Source organism: Chiloscyllium punctatum, chromosome 36 (genome assembly GCF_047496795.1).
Source record: "Chiloscyllium punctatum isolate Juve2018m chromosome 36, sChiPun1.3, whole genome shotgun sequence".
NCBI classification, from domain to species: Eukaryota; Metazoa; Chordata; class Chondrichthyes; order Orectolobiformes; family Hemiscylliidae; genus Chiloscyllium; species Chiloscyllium punctatum.
The window spans coordinates 25,187,303-25,209,949 of record NC_092774.1 but is presented as its reverse complement, the minus strand read 5'-3'; the positions used below and the strand labels follow the sequence as shown (position 1 = coordinate 25,209,949).

General features: G+C 46.5%; 3 protein-coding genes and 1 long non-coding RNA gene across 5 annotated transcripts in view; 2 read left to right on the top strand and 2 right to left on the bottom strand.

The window, feature by feature from the left end:
- LOC140460282 (uncharacterized) overlaps positions 1-13,274 on the bottom strand; it is a 39,854-nt gene extending 26,580 nt beyond the window's left edge. Inside the window, exons 1-2 of the mRNA XM_072554724.1 lie at positions 13,005-13,274; positions 10,519-11,784 (exon numbers count right to left, since the gene is read on the bottom strand). Of these exons, the coding sequence (XP_072410825.1) occupies positions 10,519-11,376 (858 nt within the window). The 5' untranslated portion in view covers positions 11,377-11,784; positions 13,005-13,274. The remainder of the gene's footprint in view (positions 1-10,518; positions 11,785-13,004) is intronic.
- LOC140460045 (uncharacterized) overlaps positions 1-22,647 on the bottom strand; it is a 911,064-nt gene that overhangs the window by 341,161 nt on the left and 547,256 nt on the right. The window lies entirely within an intron of this gene.
- LOC140460284 (uncharacterized) lies at positions 475-9,594 on the top strand. The gene is made up of 2 exons (XR_011953953.1): positions 475-582; positions 6,246-9,594. It is a non-coding gene; the product is annotated as an uncharacterized lncRNA (long non-coding RNA).
- LOC140460277 (uncharacterized) lies at positions 15,847-20,647 on the top strand. Of its 2 annotated transcripts, none has more exons than XM_072554715.1 (2): positions 15,847-15,937; positions 18,811-20,647. In XM_072554715.1, exon 2 carries the CDS (start codon positions 19,220-19,222, stop codon positions 20,210-20,212), a length of 993 nt encoding a protein of 330 aa, XP_072410816.1. In that variant the 5' UTR covers positions 15,847-15,937; positions 18,811-19,219; the 3' UTR covers positions 20,213-20,647. The 2 variants fall into 2 exon arrangements, with proteins under 2 accessions (XP_072410816.1, XP_072410815.1); XM_072554714.1 differs by having other exon boundaries at positions 15,881-16,050.

Here is a 22,647-nt window from a genome sequence, read left to right as displayed (position 1 = left end):
TTGGCCCCTTATCCCTCTGAATCTTTCCTATTCATATTCCCATGCAGGTGCATTTTAAACATTATCATTGTACCAGCCTCCACCACTTCCTCTGGCAGCTCATTCCATACACGCCCCGCCATCTGTGCAAAAAGGTTGCCAACAGAAATCTTTCCCCTCTCACCCTAAACCTCTGCCGTCCAGTTCTGGACTCACGCCCCTACCCAGGGGAAAAGACGCATAAAGGTTGAGCAGCCAAAAGCATTAAAATGTCGAATCACAGGGAAAAACAAATTGTGGCTCTACCCCTTTTTTCCCAATTGGCATCTAGACTCTGAAAACACCAGCACCCGCAGTGAGCGGACTACGTATGTTTTCCGGAGTCAGCAAAACTGAAAAAAACGCGCGACCTTCCTCTGATGGCCCAATAGGAAACCAGGGAGGACCGGAAGGAGACTGGTCCTCCTGCCAATCAGAGCCAGCCCATTGTCTGAATGCTGAAGATCGACCATGAGTTTGTGAAGTTGCTACTCCTGCTCCTCTCTTTCTGAATCAACATTGAGCTTCATCCAGACTGGAAAATCTTTCCTCTGTCCAAGATCTGTGAGTTCAGCACTCTCTTTTCTCGCCCCCTTTTCCATTTCTTTTTCATTCTGGAGTTCATTTGTTGACTTGCAGCGACCGAAAGGAAAGGGAGTGAATCGGGGTGGGGACAGACTCTGGAAACGTGGTGCAGGTCTGTGTCTCAATTGGCAAAATAGACAGGCAGGAGGCTGGAAGGACACAGCAAACCAGGCAGTATCAGGAAGTGGAGAAGTCAATGTTTAATGCTTCTTCAGGATTGGAGATAGGTGCCGGGGCCGGGGGCTAAAGTGGGGATAGATGAAGATAGGGAGAGGATACAACCTGATTATTCAATGGGAGGAAGAGATCGGGTTGGTGGCAGCAAGGAGTGGAAATGAGGGATACGGGGCTGAGAAGGGAGTCAGGGGATGGAAAGGGAGGTTATTTGAAATTGGAGAACTCGATGTTGAGTTCTGCAGGCACTAGGCTGCCCGGGCGGAAGATGGAGTGTTGTTCCTCCAATTTGTGGTATGGTTTGTTGTGGCAATGGAGGCGGCCTAAGATGGTCATGTCAGAAAGGGAGTGGGAAGGGGAATTAAAATGGGTGGTGACTGGGAGGTCTGGTTGGCCTCTGTGGACCTGGCTGCAATGACCGGCGAACTATTCCGCAAGTTTACGCGCTGTATCCCCGATGTAGAGAAGACCACAATTCACAATCACATAGCAAATGCAGTACCACATTGTGAAGTAATAGCCATTGCTGTGAAAAAAGCAGAAAGGAGGTGCATTATTTAAACGTTGATGTATTGGGATGTGGAGAAAGGGAGAACGGCAGATGCTGGAGATCCGAGTCAAAGTGTGGTACTGGAAAACACAGTAGGTCAGGCAGCATCCAGGAGCAGGAGAGTTGACGTTTCGGGCACGATCTCTTCAGCAAGAATGATGTATGGATGTACAAATGATCAATGTCCTTCTACACCAGTCACTGCCAGTTGTCAGGCAGGTGCAGTAAGCAATCAGAAAGGCAAGTGGTATATCAGCAACAGGAATAGAGTTCAGAAGTGGGGATATCTTCCTGCAGTTAGGGGGTCATTGAATATTATTCAAGGCTGAGTTCATCTGATTTTGGAACAACAAAAAAGTGGATGTCAATGGGGGAAGGCAAGAAAATGATTTTAAGACCAATATAGAACAGTTACAGAGCCATACAGCACAGAAACAGACCCTTCAGTCCAAATAATCCATGCCAACTATATTCACAAGCTAAACTAGTCCCACCTGCCTATGTTTGACCCATATCCGTCCGAACCTTCCCTATTCAGGTACTTATTCAAATGGTTTTTAAATGTTGTTACTGGACCTGCATTCACCACTTCCTCTGGACATTCATTCCACATACAAACCACTCTGTGTAAAAAAAAGGTGCCCCTCCTGCCTTTTTAAAATCTTTCTGCTCTCACCTTCAAATTTACTGCCTAATCTTGAAACCCCCACCCGAGGGAAAGGATACCCAGCGGTCACCTCATCTATCCCCCTCATGATTTTATAAACCTCTGTAAGGTCACCTCTCAACCTCCTGTGGTCCAGTGAGCAAGTCCCAGCCTATTCAGCTTGATGTCGGCAGATTCACAACCAATCTGTTGAATGTTGGTGCAGGCTTGAAAGACCAAATGGCCTACTCCTGCTTCAAATTCTCTCACACTATGTCCAGGACAGCAAGGAGCAGAAATTAGGCCATCCAAAGTCTGCTCTGCTATTCAATCATGGCTGATAGGTTTCTCAACCACATTCTCCCACTTTGTCTCTATAACCCTCCATCATCTTGATACTCAAGAACATCTCTATCTCAGTCTTAAATATCCTCAGTGACCTCACAGCCTTCTGTGGCAGTGAATTCCACAGATTCACCAATCTCTGGCTGAAGAAGTTTCTCCTTACCTCCATTCTGAAAGGTCTTTCCTTTACTCTAAGGCTGTGCCCACTGGTTCTAGTCCCTCCAACCAATGGAAACATCTTCCCAACTTCCACTCTGTCCAGGCCATTCAGTATTCTTTATGTTTCAATTAGAACCCCCCCCTTAGTGTGGGCCTGTTAATCAGCATGAACCAGACCCTTCAGGATAACGTACAGCAGGGATGAGGTGAGCAAACTGAGAATACAGGGAGAGTGTATGGGATGGAGATTTTCAACTTCGAGGGAATAAGAGAGGAAAGAGTTCACTATGAATTAGAATTGATCGGATGGGCTGATGGACCAAGGAGTGACAGTATACTTTAGAGAAATGTGTGGTTTGCATCTTGGACAAGTAATCCAGGCAGGACTGACACAGTTAAGGGGAGTGTTGCAGAACAAAGAGACCTTGGAGTGCAGGTTCATAGTTCCTTGAAAGTAGAGTCACCAGTAGACAGGATAGTGAAGAAGGTGTTTGGTATGCTTTCCTTTATTGGTCAGAGTAGAGAGTACAGGAATTGGGAGGTCATGTTGTGGCTGTATAGGCCATTGGTTCATCCACATTTGCAAGACTGCATTCATTTCTGGTCACCCTGTTATAAGAAAGATTAGTTTAGATTAGATTAGGTCACTTACAGTGTGGAAACAGGCCCTTCGGCCCAACAAGTCCACACCGACCTGCCGAAGCGCAACCCATCCAGACCCATTCCCCTACATTCACCCCTTCACCTAACACTAGGGGCAACCTAGCACGGCCAATTCACCGAACATGCACATTTTTGGACTGTGGGAGGAAACCAGAGCACCCGGTTGTGAAAGTTTGAGAGGGGTCAGAGAAGATTTACGAGGCTGCTGTCAGAGTTGGAGGGTTCGGGCTACAGGGGAAGGCTCAATGGGCTGGGGATATTTTGCTTAGGGCATTGGGGGCTGAGGGGTGACCTTATAGACATTCATCAGAGGCATGGATAGAGTGAATACCCAAGGTCTTTTCCCCAAGGTAGGAAAGTCCAAAACTAGAAGGCATATGTTTGAGGTGAGGGGAAATTTTAAAAGGCATCTGGATTGGTACATGAATAGGAAGCGTTCAGAGGGATATAGGGCACATGCAAGCAAATTGGATTAGATTAATTTAGGATATCTGTTTGGCCGGACAAGTTGGACCAAAGGGTCTGTTTCCGTTCTGTATGACTCTAATCTCCTTCGGTGAAAGCAGAAGTGTGATTGTGAAGGCTGGAGTTTCAGAGCAGCTTTCAAAGATGTTTTGCCCTTAATAGGAGCAGAAGAAGTTGCAGTGAAATCTTGCACTTGTGGGACAGCAACTGAGTGAGTGAATACATCCACGGTTTTGGTGGAAAGTGGGATTTCATTGCACTGTAGGATGAAGCCCTACCCTATCCAGTCATTTCTGCTGGTGAATGAAACCAGGCTTCAATATTAGGAGGAGTAGATTTAGGACAGAGATGAGGAGGAATTGCGTTTCCTGGAGAGTAGTGAATCTATGGAATTTTCTGCTGAAGGAAGCAGTAGAGGCAGCTTCATTAAGTATATTTAAGACACAGTTGGATGGGGTTTTGCAATAGTAGGGGAATAAAGGGTAGTTGGGACAATGCAGGGAGGAGGAGCTGAGACAATGGATAGATCAGCCATGATCTTAATGAATGGCTGAGCAGGCTAGACGAGACAAATGGGCCTACTCCTGCTTCTATTACTATTTCCCATGGCTAACCCACCTAACCTGCACATCCCTGGACACTATGGGCAATTTAGCCTGGCCAATCCAAATCAAGGCCAGTGAGCAGTGTAGTGACGTGGAAAATGAACATCAGAGAATGACAGAAAGGGGCAAGGAGAGCAAATATATCAGCAATCAAAACTGGATTGTAAAGATCACAAAAATTGAAACTAAAAACAGTGTCTGAAAGTGTGCTGCATTGTAACAAAAGTGAATGAATTGACTGCACACATTGAAGAGAATAGTTATAATCTGAGACTCCTTACAGGGACATGGCTTCAGGATGACAAGGATTGGATCCTGAATATCAAGGGGGTAGTCAAATGGGACACTAGGTAAAGGTAGAGGGTTGGCACTGCTAATCAAAACGTCGATTCTCCTGCCCCTTGGATGCTGCCTGACCTGCTGTGTTTTTCCAGCAACACATTTTCAGCACTGCTAATCAAAGCACTGATCACAGGGTCACCTGGTGTCAGGTCAGAGTTCAGGTTCTGATTTCTCTGTTCTGTTCCCATGGAGTAAGATGTCGGTCTGTTCTCAGCTCTGCGGGATTTCTGCTGAATCTTTGACCCCCCCCCCCACCGCCTCTCCTTATACCTTCTGGAACAATAAAGCATTCAGTCAATTAAGTCCCAACCCACAATCTCCCAGCCTGTCAACCATCCAGGCACAGTGTAATCACAGCGGGGAAATCAAACAAGAAAAATGAAACCAAATTTGAAAGAAATAGGTGCTCATGCTTAAAGTTTGTTCATTAGGAGGTAAACCAGAAATGGGGGTCTCCCAGGATTCTTATAGTGCCCAACCTGAGGACAACTCTCTCCCTTACATCTAACTATAAGTACCCAGCTCTGATTTACAACAATATTTACACCAACAGAAGTGAGGCATCTATTCTCGAATAGATATAAAGACATTCAGGATGGAAATAGACATTTTCTCTCTCTCATGCACACACAAACACAAGTCCATGGGAGTGAACGTATATTTGCACAGCTGAGCTGAAGTGTCACTTTTTGTTACAAAGCCTTAAGTTATCTCAAGAAGGTGCCTGACAGGAAGTTCAAGATTTACATATTGATGATGCCTGCAACCTATTCGAAAAGATGAAAGACTTAACAATCCAGGTTTGTTCAATATATCATTTCAATGGCAGGTCAGTATAATGTTTTTCGATAAATTTTGTGACATATTCTCCATAACCACCTAATGAAGGGGCAGTGCTCCAAATTCTAGTGCTTCCAAATAAACCTGTTGGACGATAACCTGGTGTTGTGATTTTTAACTTTGTCCAGGTTAGGGGGGCGGATTTGTTATGCTAAATTACCCATAGTGCCCAGGGATGTTCAGATTAGGGTGGATTGGCAGTGCTAAATTACCCATAGTGCCCAGGAATGTGGAGGTTAGGTGTATTAGTCAGGGGCTAAATGTAGAGCACTAGGGGTAGGGGAATGGGTGTGGGTGGGTTACTCTTGGGAGGGTCGGTGTGGCCTTGTTGGGCCGAGTGGCCAGCTTCCACACTGTGGGGATTCTCTGGAGGGAAGGGAATTTCTGCAAACTGTGCAAGGCCACTTTGGATATGGGCCAAATGCTGGCAAATGGATTACTGGATTACTTTAGGATATCTGGTTGGCCTAGACTGAAGGGTTTGTTTCTATGTGCTCATTACAGATACTCCTCTTCTGTGATCCCCAGTCATCTCCCCATACCAGCTGTACTTTTCATGAAATAATTTGACAATTGTTGACTTCTATCAACCTCTTTAATCCTGAGAAATTTCCTCTCTCTGCAAAATGTGGTTCACGTTGGCAAGTTCAATCCTCCGTTCCTCAAGAACGCACTTTATAATGTCCAATGTTCTCAAAAGCTGTTTAACACTCAATGGGGAAACTATTTTCAGTCCAACAGTTAGACAGAATTTCTCTGAAATGTTTATGCAAATGCACTGTCCCACGAGATCTCGTGGGGCCAGTTAAAATGCTTTTAACAGCCTTTTCTTTAAATTTCCCTGCCTTCCCAGGATAGAAATTTTCTCCCAGAAATTATTTGCCCTGAAAAAAAATCCAGCAGTAAAATAATTATGGAGCTATCAGTAAAAATGTCTCCGTTGGGTTATCGAAGGTTAGAAATGGAACTGACAACCAGAAGCGGCAGGTACAAACCACTATAAATGCCGGAGGAAACATCACAGAAGCGCTTCACAGGAGGCTCCCAAGCACTGAGGATGTCACCTAGACAAGGGACGAAACGTCTGCAACACAAATTCCCAGCTTGGCAAACAGAACCACAACAACGAGCAACCGAGCTACAAATATTCTCACAAACTTTGAAGTATTCTTCCTCTTACAGGGTCACCCAGAGCTGTACTCAGTACCCGGAAAGTGGCCTCACCAACATTCTGTACAACCTCAACAAGATGTCCCAACTCAGTAGTGTGAACAGTGGAGGCAATGCTGCTGAATGCCTTCTTAACCACCCTGTCTAGCAGTGATACAACTTTCAAAGAACTATGTACCTTAACTCCCCCCATGTCTCTGTTTTACAACATGACCTGGGCCCTACCATTAACTGTACAAGTCCTGCCCTTGTTTTAGCAAAACGCAACCACTCGCTTTTATTCATACCTCTCTCATACACACGCTCTCTCTCTCAGACATATACATGTACACACACCCCCACCACCCACACCCCCCGAACACACTCACTGGCTTATACTCCATCACACTCACACTTTACCAAATGTTCACACAGTCTTACGCACACTCGCATGCACAAACTGACATGCACACAATCACACTCTCTCATGCACACACAATTCTATGGGGTGAATTTGTATTGGCAGAATTATATTTGCAGATACATTCAATTTTGCTCAAAAAACACAGAATCTGCAGGCAGTCAATCCATGTAATATTTTATAAATTCCTACTGTGGAAATAGAACCAGTCTGATTCAAGATTGGGATACTGACAGACTCGAAGCTCACATCTGTAATGCATTGTCTGAGCTAAGATATCACTTTTTTAAAAAAAACCTTAAGTCATCTCAAGACTATGACTTAAAAGTAGTTCTGGGATTTACATATTATGAACTAAAACGTGCAACCCATTCTAGAATTGAACATGCTTTAATGTTGTTTCTGAGTAGCTATTCTCAATGTTAAAGATCAGCCATTTCTCGTGCACCCCCATCTCCCAGGTAGAGTCATCACCATCTGTCTCTCTCTTCTTAGAAGGGCTTGATACAGCGATCAAAGAGGGATGGAGGCACGAGAAATAACAGGTGGTGGGGAAAGAGAATGGTTGAGGGGGGAGGAGTGAGGGTGGGTGTCAAGAGAGAGAAAATGAACAGGGGACAGAAAGAGAATGGACAGAGGGCAGTGACACTACAAATCCCACCTTCCCCAGCACCACAGTAATCATTTCTCAATATACAAATGGCTAAAGCAGTAGAATCACATAATCCCTGTAGGCCATTCAGCCCATTTACCTCACACTGACCTTCCAAATAGCATCCCACCAGACCAACCCACTTACCATACAGCCCTGCAGTTCCCCATGGCTTACGCACCTGAAAATGCACATCCCTGGACACTTCAGCACAGCTGATCCACCCTAAACTGCAGATCTTTGGACTGTGGGAGGAACCCATGCAGACACAAGGGGGACAATGTGCCAAAGTCGCCTGAGGCTGGAATCAAACCCAGCACTGTGAGGCAGCAGTACTGACCACTGAGCCACCAGGCCACCCAGAGCTTTGATGTTCTGCTTTATCTTTTTAGCTTCTGACTTCTCATGCGCCCTCAGCAAAGGCTCTGCCCTCCTGAGATTTGTGGACCACACCCACTGCAGCCTCCCTTTCCCACTTCTCCTGTCCTGAGCACGTCGGTTCCTGAACCTGGTGCCAGACAGACACCGATGCCATCTGGCCTCCTGCTGCTAACTTCAGAGAAAGACAACAATCACCTGTTAATATTCTGCCCTTACCCCCAGTGCTCCCCCTCCCACCACTCAGCCAGTTAGGTCCTCCCCCTGCCTCCCAATCTCCGATCCCCTTTACCTGTGTGATTCATACTCACACCATTCTGACCCTGTCCACTGACCTAATCAGAAGGCTCTGTCCAGAGGGGAATGACCATCTCCTGGAATAAAGTGTCCGGTTAACTTTCCCCGTGACGTGTCTGCAGCCTGGCTTCCAACTCCATCTCTCTGAGCCAAAGGTCTTCCAGCATGTGTTTACGCTGAATCACAGCATCCAGGACCTCCCACCTTCTGCAAAGTGAAAGACAAGTCTCACCCTGCCCTCTCCAATGTGTGTGTATAGATTAGATTCGATTCTCTACAGTATGGAAACAGGCCCTTTGGCCCAAAATGTTCACATTGACCCTCCAAAGAGTAACCCACACAGACCTATTCACCTGCCTTAAATTTACCCCTGACTAATGCACCCAACACTATGTGGAATTTAGCATGACCTGCACATCTTTTGGATTGTGGGAGGAAACTGGAGCACCCGGAGGAAACCCATGTGGAGAATGTGCCAACTCCACATAGACAGTTGCCTGAGGTGGGAATCGAACCGGGATCCCTGGTGCTGCGAGGCAGCACTACTAACCACTGAGCCACCATGTCACCCAGAAACTGCTGAATTGTTTCTACTGGCCAAGCAGAGGCCGATAGCCAAGTTTGGAACCCATGAGGACGGTCTCAACCGGGACCTTGGGTGATCACAGTACACTTAACACTGTCTCTCACTCCCGCACATACACACCAAGTCACACAGACCCTCTCTCACACACACACCCTCTCACAGGCGTCTACTCCACTGCATCGACACACTTTATCAAGCATGCACATGCAAACACTCCATCTCTCTCTCTCTCATGCGCACGCGTGCACACACATACACACACAAACCTATGCAGTGAATTTGCATTTGCAGATACATTGTGCTTTTTGAGCAAAATACAATCTGCAGGCAGTCAATCTATGTAATATTTTATAAATTCCTACTTTGGAAATAGAACATGTGAGACTCAGGACTGGGATACAGACAGACTTGAACCTCACACCTTTCTTGCTTTGTCTGAGCTGAGATGTCACCTATTTTTATAAAATCTTAAGTCATCTGGAGAACGTGACTTAAAAGTAGTTCTGGGATATACATGTTAATGAACCGAAACCTGCAACCCATTCGAAAAGATGAAAGACTGAATCGCAACTGGACATGTTCAGGAAATCTTATCAACTGCATGACACTGCAATGTTTTGCGATAAGTTCTATGTCTTATGATCCTGCTCAACACCTACCCGATGAAGGAGCAGCGCTCCCAAAGCTAGCGCTTCCAAATAAATCTGTTGGGACTCTAACCTGGAGTGGTGTCGATTTTAACTTTCTCCACCTCAGTCCAACACCAGCAACTGCCCATCATTTCGAATGAACACAGCCCCCACCTCCTGGTGCTGCCAGGAAACTTTACAATGCCCATAAAACAACACAGTACCTGCACTCCTGAAATATCTGCAATTTCCAATGATACGAGCTACTCATTCACTGTTCCATCTGATACACGACATTGGAAACTTAGTGCAGGAGGCTGAAAGAAATCAACAGGTTTAAAACAAAAACCATTTGAAGCTCAAAGCCATCAATGAGAGTCTGAGCCTGGCGGTAAGTTCAGGTAACCCTTTATTGTGACCCAACTTTGTTACAGCTTCAGATTCCCCCCCACAGCAAAAAGGCGTAGAAAGAGTAGCTTTTTATTTAAAAACAGTTTAAGGTCAAAGCGCACACACTCCCTTTCTTAACGTGTAGGAAGTATTGCCTCATCCAGCAATTTCAATGGAAACTCTGTATCCAAGTCGGTTGCTCCCTGTTCATTTGCTGGGGAATGGGACGGGCCCACTGGGCGGGTAGAAAGGGTGGGGGGGGGGGATGAGAAGTGGGTGCGGGTGCGGGTGCGGGTGCAGTGTGGAGTCAACCATAGGCCAGACAGAGTAAAGGATGCAGCTGGGATGACTGAGTGAATCCTTTCCCACAATGGCAGTTTCCTTCCCGAAAAATGACGTGTGTCAATCAGATGGGGGTTTTCTCACCCTAACTCCACCCCCCACCCCCACCCCAACTCCCCCCGAAAAATGGCTTCATCGTTAGACTTGGAACTCCAGATTACTGACTGAATTCCAATTTCACCATCTGCCACGGCAGGATTCAAACCCGGGAGGCCCCAGAACTGGGTTAATACTCCAGTCAATAATGGCACTCCTTCAATGCCCCTGCTATGGTACATGAACGTGCTGGTGCCTCCGCAGGTGGGAGGAGCAGGTGAACACCTTACTGCACCTGGGGCAACTGAAGGGCCTCTCCCCTATGTGGACCTGCTGGTGTTTCTGAAGTGTGATGGCCTGGGTAAAGCACTTCCCGCACTTGGGACAACTAAAGGGCCTCTCCCCCGTGTGGATCCGCAGGTGGGTCTGGAGGTTGGAGGCCCGGGCGAAGCCCTTCCCACACTCGGGGCACCTGAAGGGCCTCTCCCCGGTGTGGGACCGCTGGTGTCTCAGCCGGGCAGAGGCCTGGGTAAAGCACTTTCCGCATTCACAGCTGCTGAAGGGCCTCTCCCCCGTGTGGACCCGCTGGTGGGTCTGCAGGGTGGAGGAATCGCTGAAGCCTTTACCGCACTCTGGGCAGCTGAAGGGCCGCTCCCCTGTGTGGAGCCGCTGGTGGATCAGCAGGGCAGAGGCCTGGGTAAAGGTCTTCCTGCATTCGGAGCAGCTGAAGGGCCTCTCCCCTGTGTGGACCCGCCGATGGGTCAGCAGGTGAGAGGAATCACTGAAGGCTTTCCCGCACTCGGGGCAGGAGAGTGGCCTCTCCCCCTTGTGGATTCGCTGGTGCCTCAGCAGGGCAAAGGAATTGCTGAAGACCTTCCCACACTCGGGGCAGCTGAAAGGCCTCTCCCCCGTGTGGACCCGCCGGTGGGTCTGCAGGGCGGATGCCTGGGTAAAGCCCTTCCTGCACTCGGGGCAGCTGAAGGGCCTCTCACCGGTGTGACTGCGCCGATGAGTCTCCAGAGCAGACGGGGCACAGAAGCCTTTCCCACAGTCGCCACACTTCCACGGTTTCTTCATGGGGCGGGATTCCTCAGGTTTCTCCATGGCCGAAGCATCAGCCGCACACAAACGTGGGTACAGCCCCACCCTGCCGTGAATTCCTCTTTCCAGGCCGTATAACTGTTTCAGGCTCCACAATCACTGCGCTGCAACGTAGGGTCTCTCATCCAGTCCCACTGATTATGAAAATGTACTCGAGCAGGAAGCAAATGCTTTGCTCCTTCTCACAGAATCACAGTCAAAAATCGTTGCAGTCCCGATGTCCCAGTGTCACTGTCTGACATTGATGTGAAAGTGAGGACTGCAGATGCTGGAGAGTCAAGACTTCAAAAGTGTGACGCTGGAAAAGCACTGTAGGTCAGGCAGCATCTGAGAAGCAGAAGAGTCAATGCTTCGGGCATAAGGCCTTCATCTGTCGATTTTGAAATTTCCGTCTTCAGAACTTCAAATACTCTGTAAAAAGAGATTACAAAAGTCATTACACTCAGTGCAGGGTAACAACTCTGAACAAGCAATTCTACTTTCTGCGGAATATACTTTTCTTTTGTTATTCCACAAAATTGAAAGCACCATCCTACTCTCTCTCTCCCTCTGTTTTCACTCCACTCTAATTCCCCTCAAGGTGCTGATTCAGAATCTTACAGATGTAACCAGAGTCATAGAGATGTACAGCATGGAAACAGACCCGAACCCAGGGAAAAGACTTTGTCTATTTATCCTATACATGCCCCTCATAAATTTGCAAACCTCTATAAGGTTACCCCTCAGGCTCCAATGCTCCAGGGAAAACAGCTCCAGTCTGTTCAACCTCTCCCTATAGCTCAAATCCTCCAACCCTAGGACATCCTTGTAAACCGTTTCTGAACCCTTTCAAGTTTCACAACATCTTTTCGTTGGAAGGAGACCAGAATTGGACGCAATATTCCAACAGTGGCCTAACCAATGTTCTGTACAGCCTCAACATGACCTCCCAAGAGTTCAAAATTAACATGAAAGGAGTCTTCGATAAGCATTTGATACTTAAAGTTTGACAAAGCACTGATGAAATGCATCCAACAATCTTGAAGGAAGGGACGACAGAAATTGTGGAAGCCATAATTTATCAGTCTTCCACGGACTTGGAGGTGCCAGAAAACTAGAGAACTGCAAACATTGCAGCCTGCTTTAAGAAAGGTTGTAAAGCTAATCTCAGCAATTATAGAGTCATTGAGATGTTTTGCTATCCTATCTTTCCCATAAAGGCTGACAGAACAGGCTGTGAGCAGGAGTCTGCTGGGCACCACCTTCATTAATCAAAAGAGAAAGAGCTATTGATTCAGCACCTCAGTAAATCTTGAGACAGTCTTGGCTCCTATGCACATGTTGGGATCCATGTAAGGAGATGTTTATATTTTGCTTCTGTACTTAGAATTCATAAATTGAAGCCAGTGTACATTTTATAAATATTCAAGATTAAAAGTACAGAGGAGATCAATATTATACAACAATCCAACAACCCCGCCCCAAGACATGACCCTCACAAAGATGGCGGCCGGTTGCCCGGGTAACCCGAGAGCTCCTTCGCTGGTGAAGTGAACACTGGGGCCTGTGGGGCTTCTATTGGAGGCCTCAGGCCTCCCCCTAGGAGTTTATAAACTCCCCAGTCTCCCTCCTCCCGCGGTTCCCAATCCTACCCTGTCTCACTGTCTCCTCTCCCCGGGGGCAGGAGCCAGGTCTTGGCGCTCGGGCCTGGCGACCTCCCCGGGATGTTTCTGAAACCTGGTCCTGTTCTGAAGGAGGATCACCGGGATCCGAAACCCGTCCTCACATTTCTCCCGACACGAGCTGCCGGACCTGCTCAGCTTTTCCAGCGGCTCCTGTTCTTGTTCCTTCAGCCGCCGGCGCCATTCCTCTCCCACACTCAGTAACACGGTCTTTGTCCCATTGCACATGCGCCAACTCACAGGGGGCGGGGTCCCTCCTGGTGATGTCATCACCCGTCGAAGTGGCGCGGTTGGAGGAGTCCTCCAAGAATTCGAAGACAATGGGGGCGGGGCGATCGTTTTCCCCGCCCTCAGCCACTTGAAAGGTGGATTTCTTTTAAGTTTGAACGTATTTCCTTTCCATTTTCAGAAATGTTATTCCAGACCTCTCGAAGGTTGAAGCATTGAAAAACGTTCAGACATAAACAAACGGATACGAATAAAATCAATAAAAATAGGTAAGGTAAATTGCGAAATAAACCCAGCACAAAATATCAAAAAGAATAGCAAGAGCTTCTATTGGTATGCTGAAGGGAACAAAATCGCTGAAGTAAATGTTGGTCCCTTGGAAGGTAAAACCGCTGAGTTAATGGGGGAACACTGAAATAGCAGAGCTGCTAAATCAAAACTTTCCTCAGCTTTCATATTGGAGGACAGTAATACTATCCCTATTGGAACAGGCAAGTCAGAGGCTGTAGAAAGGGTAGAACTTAAACACTATCAGGATTGAGGGCGGACAGGTCCCCTGGGTCTAATGGCCCACACTCTAATGTACTAAAGGAAGTGGATACGTTAGTTACAATATTCCAAAATTCCTTGGACCTAAGAAAGATTCATTGACTGAGATAGGTAAATTCTTGATTGTCAAGGTGATCAATGGTTACGAAGAGAAAGCGCCAGAAAGGAGTTGATTTCAGCCATGATTGGGTGAAGGAGCAGACTTGCTGGGCTGAATGGCCTCATTTCTGCTCTGATATCTTATGAATCCTCTGGAATGGGAAAATACTAATGTAACACCTGTATGCAAAAAGGGAGAGAGGCAATATGTGAGAAATTGCAGACCAGTTGGTTCAACAGCTATTAATGGGGAGTTGTTAGAATCAATTATCAAGGAAGCACTATCAGGATATTTGGAAAGTCAAAAGTCTTTAGATAACTCCTTTCAAACTACTACCGTTAAGAAGGTCAAGAGCAGCAGTTACATGGGAGACCATTACCTGCAAGTTCTGTTCAAAGACACTCACTATTGGAGCAGCACACTCATCTCAACAGACAGAGATTACAAAGATAAAGGTGGGAGAAACCATTGGAGAGATTTGAAGACTAAAATAAGAATTTTAAAATTTGGTTGTTGATTAAATGGGCACCAGCACAGGTCAGTGGACACATGAGCCACAGAGAAATGAGAATTGTTGCTATGAAACAAGAGCAAAGTCTTAGATGATTTCAAGTTTACAGAAGGGCAAATGTGTAAAATTATTGGTTGCATCATTGAAGTAGTCAAGCCTCGAGGTAAGTAAGGTAAAGATGATTCCAGCAGCAGCAGCTACTTTGAGAATGGGACAGGCCTGAATGAGTTGACAGAGGCGGATACAGGAGGCTTTGTGCTGGCACAGGTCAGAAGCTCCTCTCAGAATGCAATGCAGCAAGTTATGAACAGCCTGGCTGAATCTGAGAGTTATAAGGGAGAGGGAGATGGGGGCAGTAGCTCAGGAATGAAGATGGATGCAAAAACTGGAAACCAGTAGCTTCATCCTTCCCAGTGTTTAATTGGACTGGATCCATCAATATGAAGAATCTCAGCAACCAGAATGGACCATGAAACTGGTGAGTTTTGAGAAGGTTTGTAGCTCAGGGTGAGGTTCTGGATGTAGGTTTGCTCGCTGAACTGGAAGGTTCATTTTCATCACTGTACTAGGTAACATCTGCAGTGAGCCTCCAGATGAAGCACCACTGGTGTAGCTCACTTTCTATTTAGATGTTTGGATTTCTTTGGGTTGATGATGTCATTTCCTGTGGTGGCATCATTTCGTAAGGCGATGTCATTTCCTCTTCTTTTTCAGGGGGTGTAAATGGGATCCAAGTCAATGTATTTGTTGATAGAATTCTACAAGACACACTGCAAAAATTTACCAAAGCACCTTACAAATTGCCTTTCAAACGAACAACCACTTCCATCTAGAAGGACCAGGAAAACAGATACATGGGAACACAAGCTCTTGCAAGTACCCCTCCAAGCCACTTACCATCTTGACTTGGAAATGTATTACTGTTCCTTCAGTGTCACTGGTCCAAATCCTGGAATTCCTTCCCTCAAGACATTGTGGGCCACCAGACAGGATGTGGACTGCAAAGGTTCAAGAAGGCAGCTCACCATCACATTCTCAAGGAGAACCAAATGCTGGCCAGCCAGCGACGCCCATGTACGAAGTAGATTTTAATAAATTATTGAAACAGCGAGTTGGAATCTGCAAACTAAAGAAAATCAACGTTAAGAAGGGTCAGATGGAGAGCATTGATTCGGTGCTTATTTGAGAACAGATAAAGAGCGATTATACTGACACTGAATTGGAACTAGAGTTTAGAGTTAAACACCTGTAGTGTTCCACTCAATGCATAAATCTAAAATCGCAGAAAGATTTGCCTCTGACGTGTACTTCATTAACACATGAATAGGACAATTAAGAAGGCATATGGGATACTGGGTTTCATGACATTAATGGCGCCTTCAATTCCCACGATCCCATGCGATCGAGAAACCTCTCTATGGGGCCCTGGCAGTGCGCATGCGTGCGCTGAGTGTGAGCCAAATGGCGCTGGCGGCTGAAGGAACAAGAACAGAAATCGCTGGAAAAGCTGAGCAGGTCCGGCAGCGCCTGTCGAGAGAAATCGAGGAGGTGTTTCGGGTCCCGTGATCCTTCTTCAGAACAGGAACAGGTTTCATAAACATCCCGGGGAGAGGAGACAGTGAGACAGGGTAGGATTGGAAACCGCGGGAGGAGGGAGACTGGGGAGTTTATAAACTCCTCGGGGGAGGCCTGAGGCCGTGAATAAAACCTCCCCAGGTCCACTTCACCACCGGAGGAGCTCTCGTGTTGCCCGGGCAACAGGGCGCCATCATTGTAGGGATAAGGCGCATGTTGACTTTGGGCGGGGAGCGCGGGCGGCCATCTTGGTGAGGGCACCATTAACCGTCATTTCCGGGAGAGAAATGACAGTTGGTGTCATTCAACTTGAATTTCCTCATTTCACTGAGACCTGTCCCTGAGCTTGGTCTGTGTGTCCTTAAAACAGGAAAAGGGAGTGGGAGGGAGGGAGAGACAGATCTAGAATGACACGAAGGCGGACTGTGAATTTGAGGTGAATGAATCTGATCAGAAACTGGGTACTTCCAAGATCGCAGTGACCAGGAGAGCATTGATGTGTTGATGTTATTTTCAGTTTGTAGACAGGAGAAAAGAGAACGCCAGGAGTGGAGGAAAGACATGATGAAGATAGATTTGAAATTCAAAACAGGAGGAGGGTTAACTTGAGCCAGCACCGGCCCATATCCCTCCGAACTCTTCCTATTCATATACCCATCCAGATGCCTTTTAAATGTTGGAATTACACTCGCCTCCTCCACTTCCTCCGGCAGCTCATTGCATATCGGCTCCCCCACCCCAGAGAGAAGACTTTGTCTATTTATTCTATCCGTGCACCTCATCATTTTATAAACCTTTATAAAGTCACCCCTCAGTGTTCGACTCTCCACGGAAAACCACCAGACTGTTTAACTTCTCCCTATAGCTCAAATCCCTCAACCCTGGCATCATCCTTGTAAATCTTTTCTGAACCCTTTCAAGTTTCATACAATTGCGTGCAATATTCCAAAAGTGACCGAACCAATGTCATATACAGCTGCAACATGACCTCCCAACTCCTGTATCAATATTCTGACTGATAAAGGAAAGCATACCAAATATCTTCTTCACTATCCTATCTATCTGCAACTCTACTTTCAAGGAGCTATGAACCTGCACTCCAAGGTCACTTTGTTCAGCAACACTCCGTAGGACCTTACCATTAAATAGTTCTGCTAAGATCAGCTCCCGGATTTGCCGGGATTTGTAAACTTTTAATCCTATCAATTGCCCCAACACCATTTCCCCACAACTACTCATTTCCTTCATTTCTCCTCTCAGTGGACCATGTGTTCCCCAACATTTTGGGGATGTTACCTGTGTCCTCCTTTGTGATGATAGAAGCAACATATGTGGTTAATTGGTCTGCCATCTCTTTGTTCCACATGAGAACTTTGCCTGTTATAGTTGTTATTGTTTTCTCTAATTTTTTTTTTGTCTTCACATACCCATTTTCCCCTTTTGATCAATCCTTTTGTTGAAACCGGAACTGCTCCCAGTCTTCAGATCTGGTACTTTATTTTTAGCCAATTTGTACGCCACTTCTTTGGATCTCGTCCTATCCATCATGTCCCTTGTTAGCCGTGGCTGTGTCACCTTCTGTGTTTTATTTTTTCAGACAGGAATGGACAACTGTTGCAGTTCCTCCAGGTGCTGTTTAAATATTTGTCATTTCTTTCGATAATGTTCCCTCATTTGTTGTGGCCGGTTTGTGCCTCTGCCATTGTAATTTCCTTGCTTTAGATATAAGTCCCCAGTCTCAGAATCACCTCTGTTCCTCTCCATTTTAATGGAAAGTTCTCTCACTTGGTTCTTCACTCTTCTGCAAGAGACCTCTTACAGCTACAATGCCAATTATTTCCTTCTCATGAAGAAATTAATATTTTGGAATTAAATTGCCATTGTTCAGCAGAACCATAGCCACTTTTGGAATGTTGTGTGCTGTTCTGGTCTCAGTCCTATCAGAAGGATGTTGTGAAACTTGAAAGGGTTCAGAAAGGATTTACAAGGATGTTGCCAGGGTTGGAGGGTTTGAGTGATAGGGAGAGGCCAAGCAGACTGCGGCTGTTTCCCCTTGTGCGCTGGAGGCTGAAGTTGATAAAACCATGAGAGACGTGGATAGGGCAAATAGTCAAGGTCTTTTCCTTGAGATGGGATACTCCAGAAAGCAAGGGTAATAGGTTCAGGGTGGGGTGGGGAAGGGAAGGTTTAAAAGGGACATAAGGGGCAAATTTTTCATTCAGAGGGCAGTGTGTGTAAGGAACAAGCTGCTAGAGGAAGTGGTGGAGGCTGGTACAATCACAACATTTAAAAGGCATCTGGATGGGTATATGAATAGGAAGGGGTTAAAGGAATATAGGCCAAGTGCTGACAAATAGGCCTAGATTGATTCTGGATATCTGGTCGGCATGTTCACTTTCTCTCTGGTGTCGGTGTCAATACCTTGATGTCTTGTTTTCTCCCCCTTCCTGGGGACGTTAACCATTTCGTGTCTCATTGTTCGTCAAGAAACTGCTTCCCAAAATCAGACCTGCTCACTCACAGCAGTATTCCAGTGTTGGGAAAGAAACTAACTTTCAGGTGGAGCTATCCAAAATTCAGAGAGATGTCAGTCTTGACATTTTTGCTTTTCTGCACCTGTAAGATCCTGAATCAGCACCTTCAGGAGAATTAGAGTGGAGTGAGAACAGAGGGGGACTGAGAGTGAGAGTGGGATGATGCTTTCAATTTTGTGGAATAACAAAAGAAAAGAACGTTCTGCAGAAAGGAGAGTTGCTTGTTCTGAATTTCTACCCTGCACTGACAGTGATGACTTTCGTAATTTTTTTTAACAGAGATTTTGAAGATCTGAAGACAGAAGTTTCAAAAATCAACAGATGAAGGGCTTATGCTTGAAACATCGACTCTCCTGCTCTTTGCATGCTGCCTGACCTGCTGTGCTTTTCCTGCACTGCACTTTTCAACACTGAGTGTCCAGTGTCTGCAGTCCTCACTTTGATGTCAATGTCTGACAGTCACTCAATCCATTGGGAACACAACAATTTTCGACTGTGATTCTGTGAGAAGGAGCAAAGCTTTTTGGTTCCTGCTTCGATATGTTTTCAGAATTAGTGGGACTGGATGAGAGACCGTATGGTTGCAGTGCACGGAGTGCGGAGCCAGAAATAGTTATATGACCTGGAAAGAGGAATTCATGGCAGGGAGGGGCTCTCCACATGTTTGTGCGCAGCTGAAGTTTTGGCCATGGAGAAACCTGACGGATCCTGCCCCGTAGAGAAACCATGTAAGTGTGGTGACTGTGGGAAAAGTTTCCATTTCCCGTCTGCCCTGGAGACTCATCGGCGCACTCACACCGGGGAGAGGCCGTTCCCCTGCACAGAGTGCAGTAAGGCCTTCAGCAATTCCTCTGACCTGCTGAAGCACCAACGGGTCCACACAGGGCAGAGACCCTTCAGCTGCCCCAAATGCGGGAAGGGCTTTACCCAGGCCTCCAGTCTGCTGACCCACCAGCAGGTCCACACCGGGGAAAGGCCGTTCCTTTGCACCGAATGCAGGAAGGCCTTCAGCAATTCCTCAGCCCTGCTGAGGCATCAGCGGATCCACACAGGGGAGAGGCCCTTCAGCTGCCCTGAGTGTGGGAAGGTGTTTAGCAATTCCTCCGCCCTGCTGGGGCACCAGCGGGTCCACACGGGGGAGAGGCCCTTCAGCTGCCCCGAGTGCGGGAAAGCCTTCAGCAATTCCTCCGACAGGCTAAAGCACCAGCGGGTCCACACGGGGGAGAAGCCCTTCAGCTGCCCCGAGTGTGGGAAGGGCTTTACCCACGCCTCCACCTTGCTGACCCACCGGCGGGTCCACACCAGGGAGAAGCCCTTCACCTGCCCCGAGTGCAGGAAAGCCTTCAGCAATTCGTCCGACAGACTGAAGCACCAGCGGGTCCACACAGGGGAGAGACCCTTCAGCTGCCCTGAGTGTGGGAAGGGCTTTGCACAGGCCTCCACCCTGCTGGCCCACCAGCGGGTCCACACTGGGGAATTGGCCATTCACCTGCTCTCAGTGTGGGAAGGGATTCACCCGCTCTTCCCACCTGCAGAGGCACCAGCGAGTTCACATGCCATGGCAGGGGGATTGAAGGAGCAATGGCAGAGTCCCATTATTGACTGGGCCCCTGGGTTTGAATCCCATCGTGGCAGATGGCGGAATTGGAATTCGGTTAGAAGTCTGGAGTTCGGAATCTAACGATGAAACCATTTTTGGGGGCGGGGGCATGAGAACCCCCATCTGATTCACTCATGTCCTTTTTAGGAAAGGAAACTGCGGTGTAGGAAAGGGTTCATTTAGTCGTCCCATCCTTTACCCGGGCTGGCCTACGTGTGACTCCAGACCCACAGCAGTGTGGTTGACACCCCCACCTGCAGAAATGAACAGGGAGAAACTTACTTGGATACAGGGTCTGGGTTGAAATCGCTGAGTGAGGCAATACTTCCTACGGGTTAAGGCTGTACCAAGGATCCAATTCCAAAGGGATAACTTGGTGCTGACTAATAGTAAAGAAAGTTGGGGGTGGGGGGGACTGTGTACTCTTTGACCTTGAGCTGTTTTTTTTTTAATAAAGCTACTCTTTGTACGCCTTTTTGCTGGGGGGATCTGAAGCTGTAATAAAGTTGGGTCTTGATAAAGGTTATCTGAACTTACCGCTGGGCTCAGACTTTCATTGAAGGCTTTGAGCTCCAAGAGGTTTTTGTTTTAAAGCTGCTCATTTCTTTCAGCTTCCTGCACTAAGTTTCCAATGTCATGTATCAGATGGAGCAGTGAATGAGTAGCTAGTATCGTTAGAAATTGTAAATTTGTCATGAGTGCAGGTCCTGCATCATTCCCTCAGCATTGTAAAGTTTCCTGGCAGCACCGGGAGGTGGGGGCTGCCTTCACTCGAAATGATATGGAGGAGCCAGAGATGGACTGGGTTGGATCAAGTTCAAAAATCACACATCAGGTTATCGTGGTTTATTTGGAACCACTAGCTTTCGGAGCGCTGCTCCTTCATCAGGAAGCTGTGGAGCAGGATCATAAGACAGAATTTATAGCAAAAGATCGCAGTACAGTGCAACTGATCGGATATATTCAACAAACCTAGATTGTTGTGAAGTCTTTTGTCTTTTAGAATAGGTTGCAAGGTTTAGTTCATTAATGTGTAAATCCCAGAAAGTCTTTGAAGTCAGATTCTCGAGATGACTTAAGGTTTTATATAAATAGGTTTCATCTCAGTTCAGACAACAATGAAATGTGTGAGGTTCGAGTCTGTCTGTATCCCAATCTTGAATCAGACTGGTTCTATTTCCAAAGTAGGAATTTACAAATATTACATGTATCAACTGCCTGCAGGTTGTGTGCTTTTTGATCAAAATTGAATGTATCTGCAAATGCAAATGCAAATTCACCCCATAGACCTGTGTGTGCATGCATGAGAGAGTGTGTGTGCATGAGAGCGCGTGTGTCTGTTTGCGTAGGTGCTAATGTCTCCTCTGAAACGGTGAGGTGCTTCCATTGTCCTGTCCTGGGAGCAATGCTCTTGCTGGTGCCTCTCTGTCTGACCTGTCCTTTATGTGGCTTTGGTACTGCTGGGTTGTGAAACTGCCCTCAGGGCTTTTGGATAGCTGTGGTACTCTGTCATTGTTAGTGGGTACTTGAGGTGTACAGGTATTCCCTTGTCTGCAAGTGCTGTCTAGTTTCACTTGTCAGCCTGCTTGGTCCCTGCTAAGGCATTCTGGGTGTTTTGGCACAGTTTGGCCAATTTTGCTTTTGTGGGCCTATTGTGGGTTGCCAGGGTGGCAGATCTTTTCCCACATACAATTACCAGGAATACTTGGAATCCTGAGAAGGATTTAAGTGAATCCTCGAGAGATGTTGTATCCCTTGGACTATTCCCAGCAAGTGAATGAACTATCAAGACTCTTGTAAAGATTCGTGGGATCTCTTGCAGGGTTGTAAAGAAAACTAGATTTACAATTTAAGGCCATACATCCCATTCTGCTAAGTTACACCAGTTAATTGGTAATTTTTATTTGTTTAGAAATGTGAAATCTTAATGAAGAGTTCTTTCTCTTCAGAATTAAAGATCATAACAAAACCGGGTGTCATTGTGGGATGTTGAATCTGTAGTATGTGCTTGGTAAAATTTGCATGAACAATATTTCAAAGTGAATTTTATCATGTTAAGTACTAAGACTTTCTGGAGAGGAAAGATTTGCCCTTGTGTGTTTTGCAACACTTAATCAAGGTCAGTTCAATAGAATACACAGACAAGTTGATGCTAAAGTTGAGAGCTATGGCAAAATATCAGAAATAATGCAGGCAGTAGCACGGCAATTTAGGGTTAGAAAGTTAGCTAAAAAAATTATTTAAAAAGGGTGGAAAATTTTGTCAGCTTTTCTTAAAAATAGTTAACAAAATAAGTGTTGGTTCTGCAGAAAATGAGTCTGGGGATTTAGTAACGGAGGATAAAGAGATGGCAGATGAATTGAAAAGAGTTTGAATCTGACTTCACTTGAGAGGATACAAGTAACACCCTAGAACTAGCTGTAAATCAGGAATTCAAAGGGAGGGAGGAACTGAAGAAAATTACAATCACCAGGGAACGAGGACTGAGTAAACTGTTGGAACTCCGAGCTGATAAG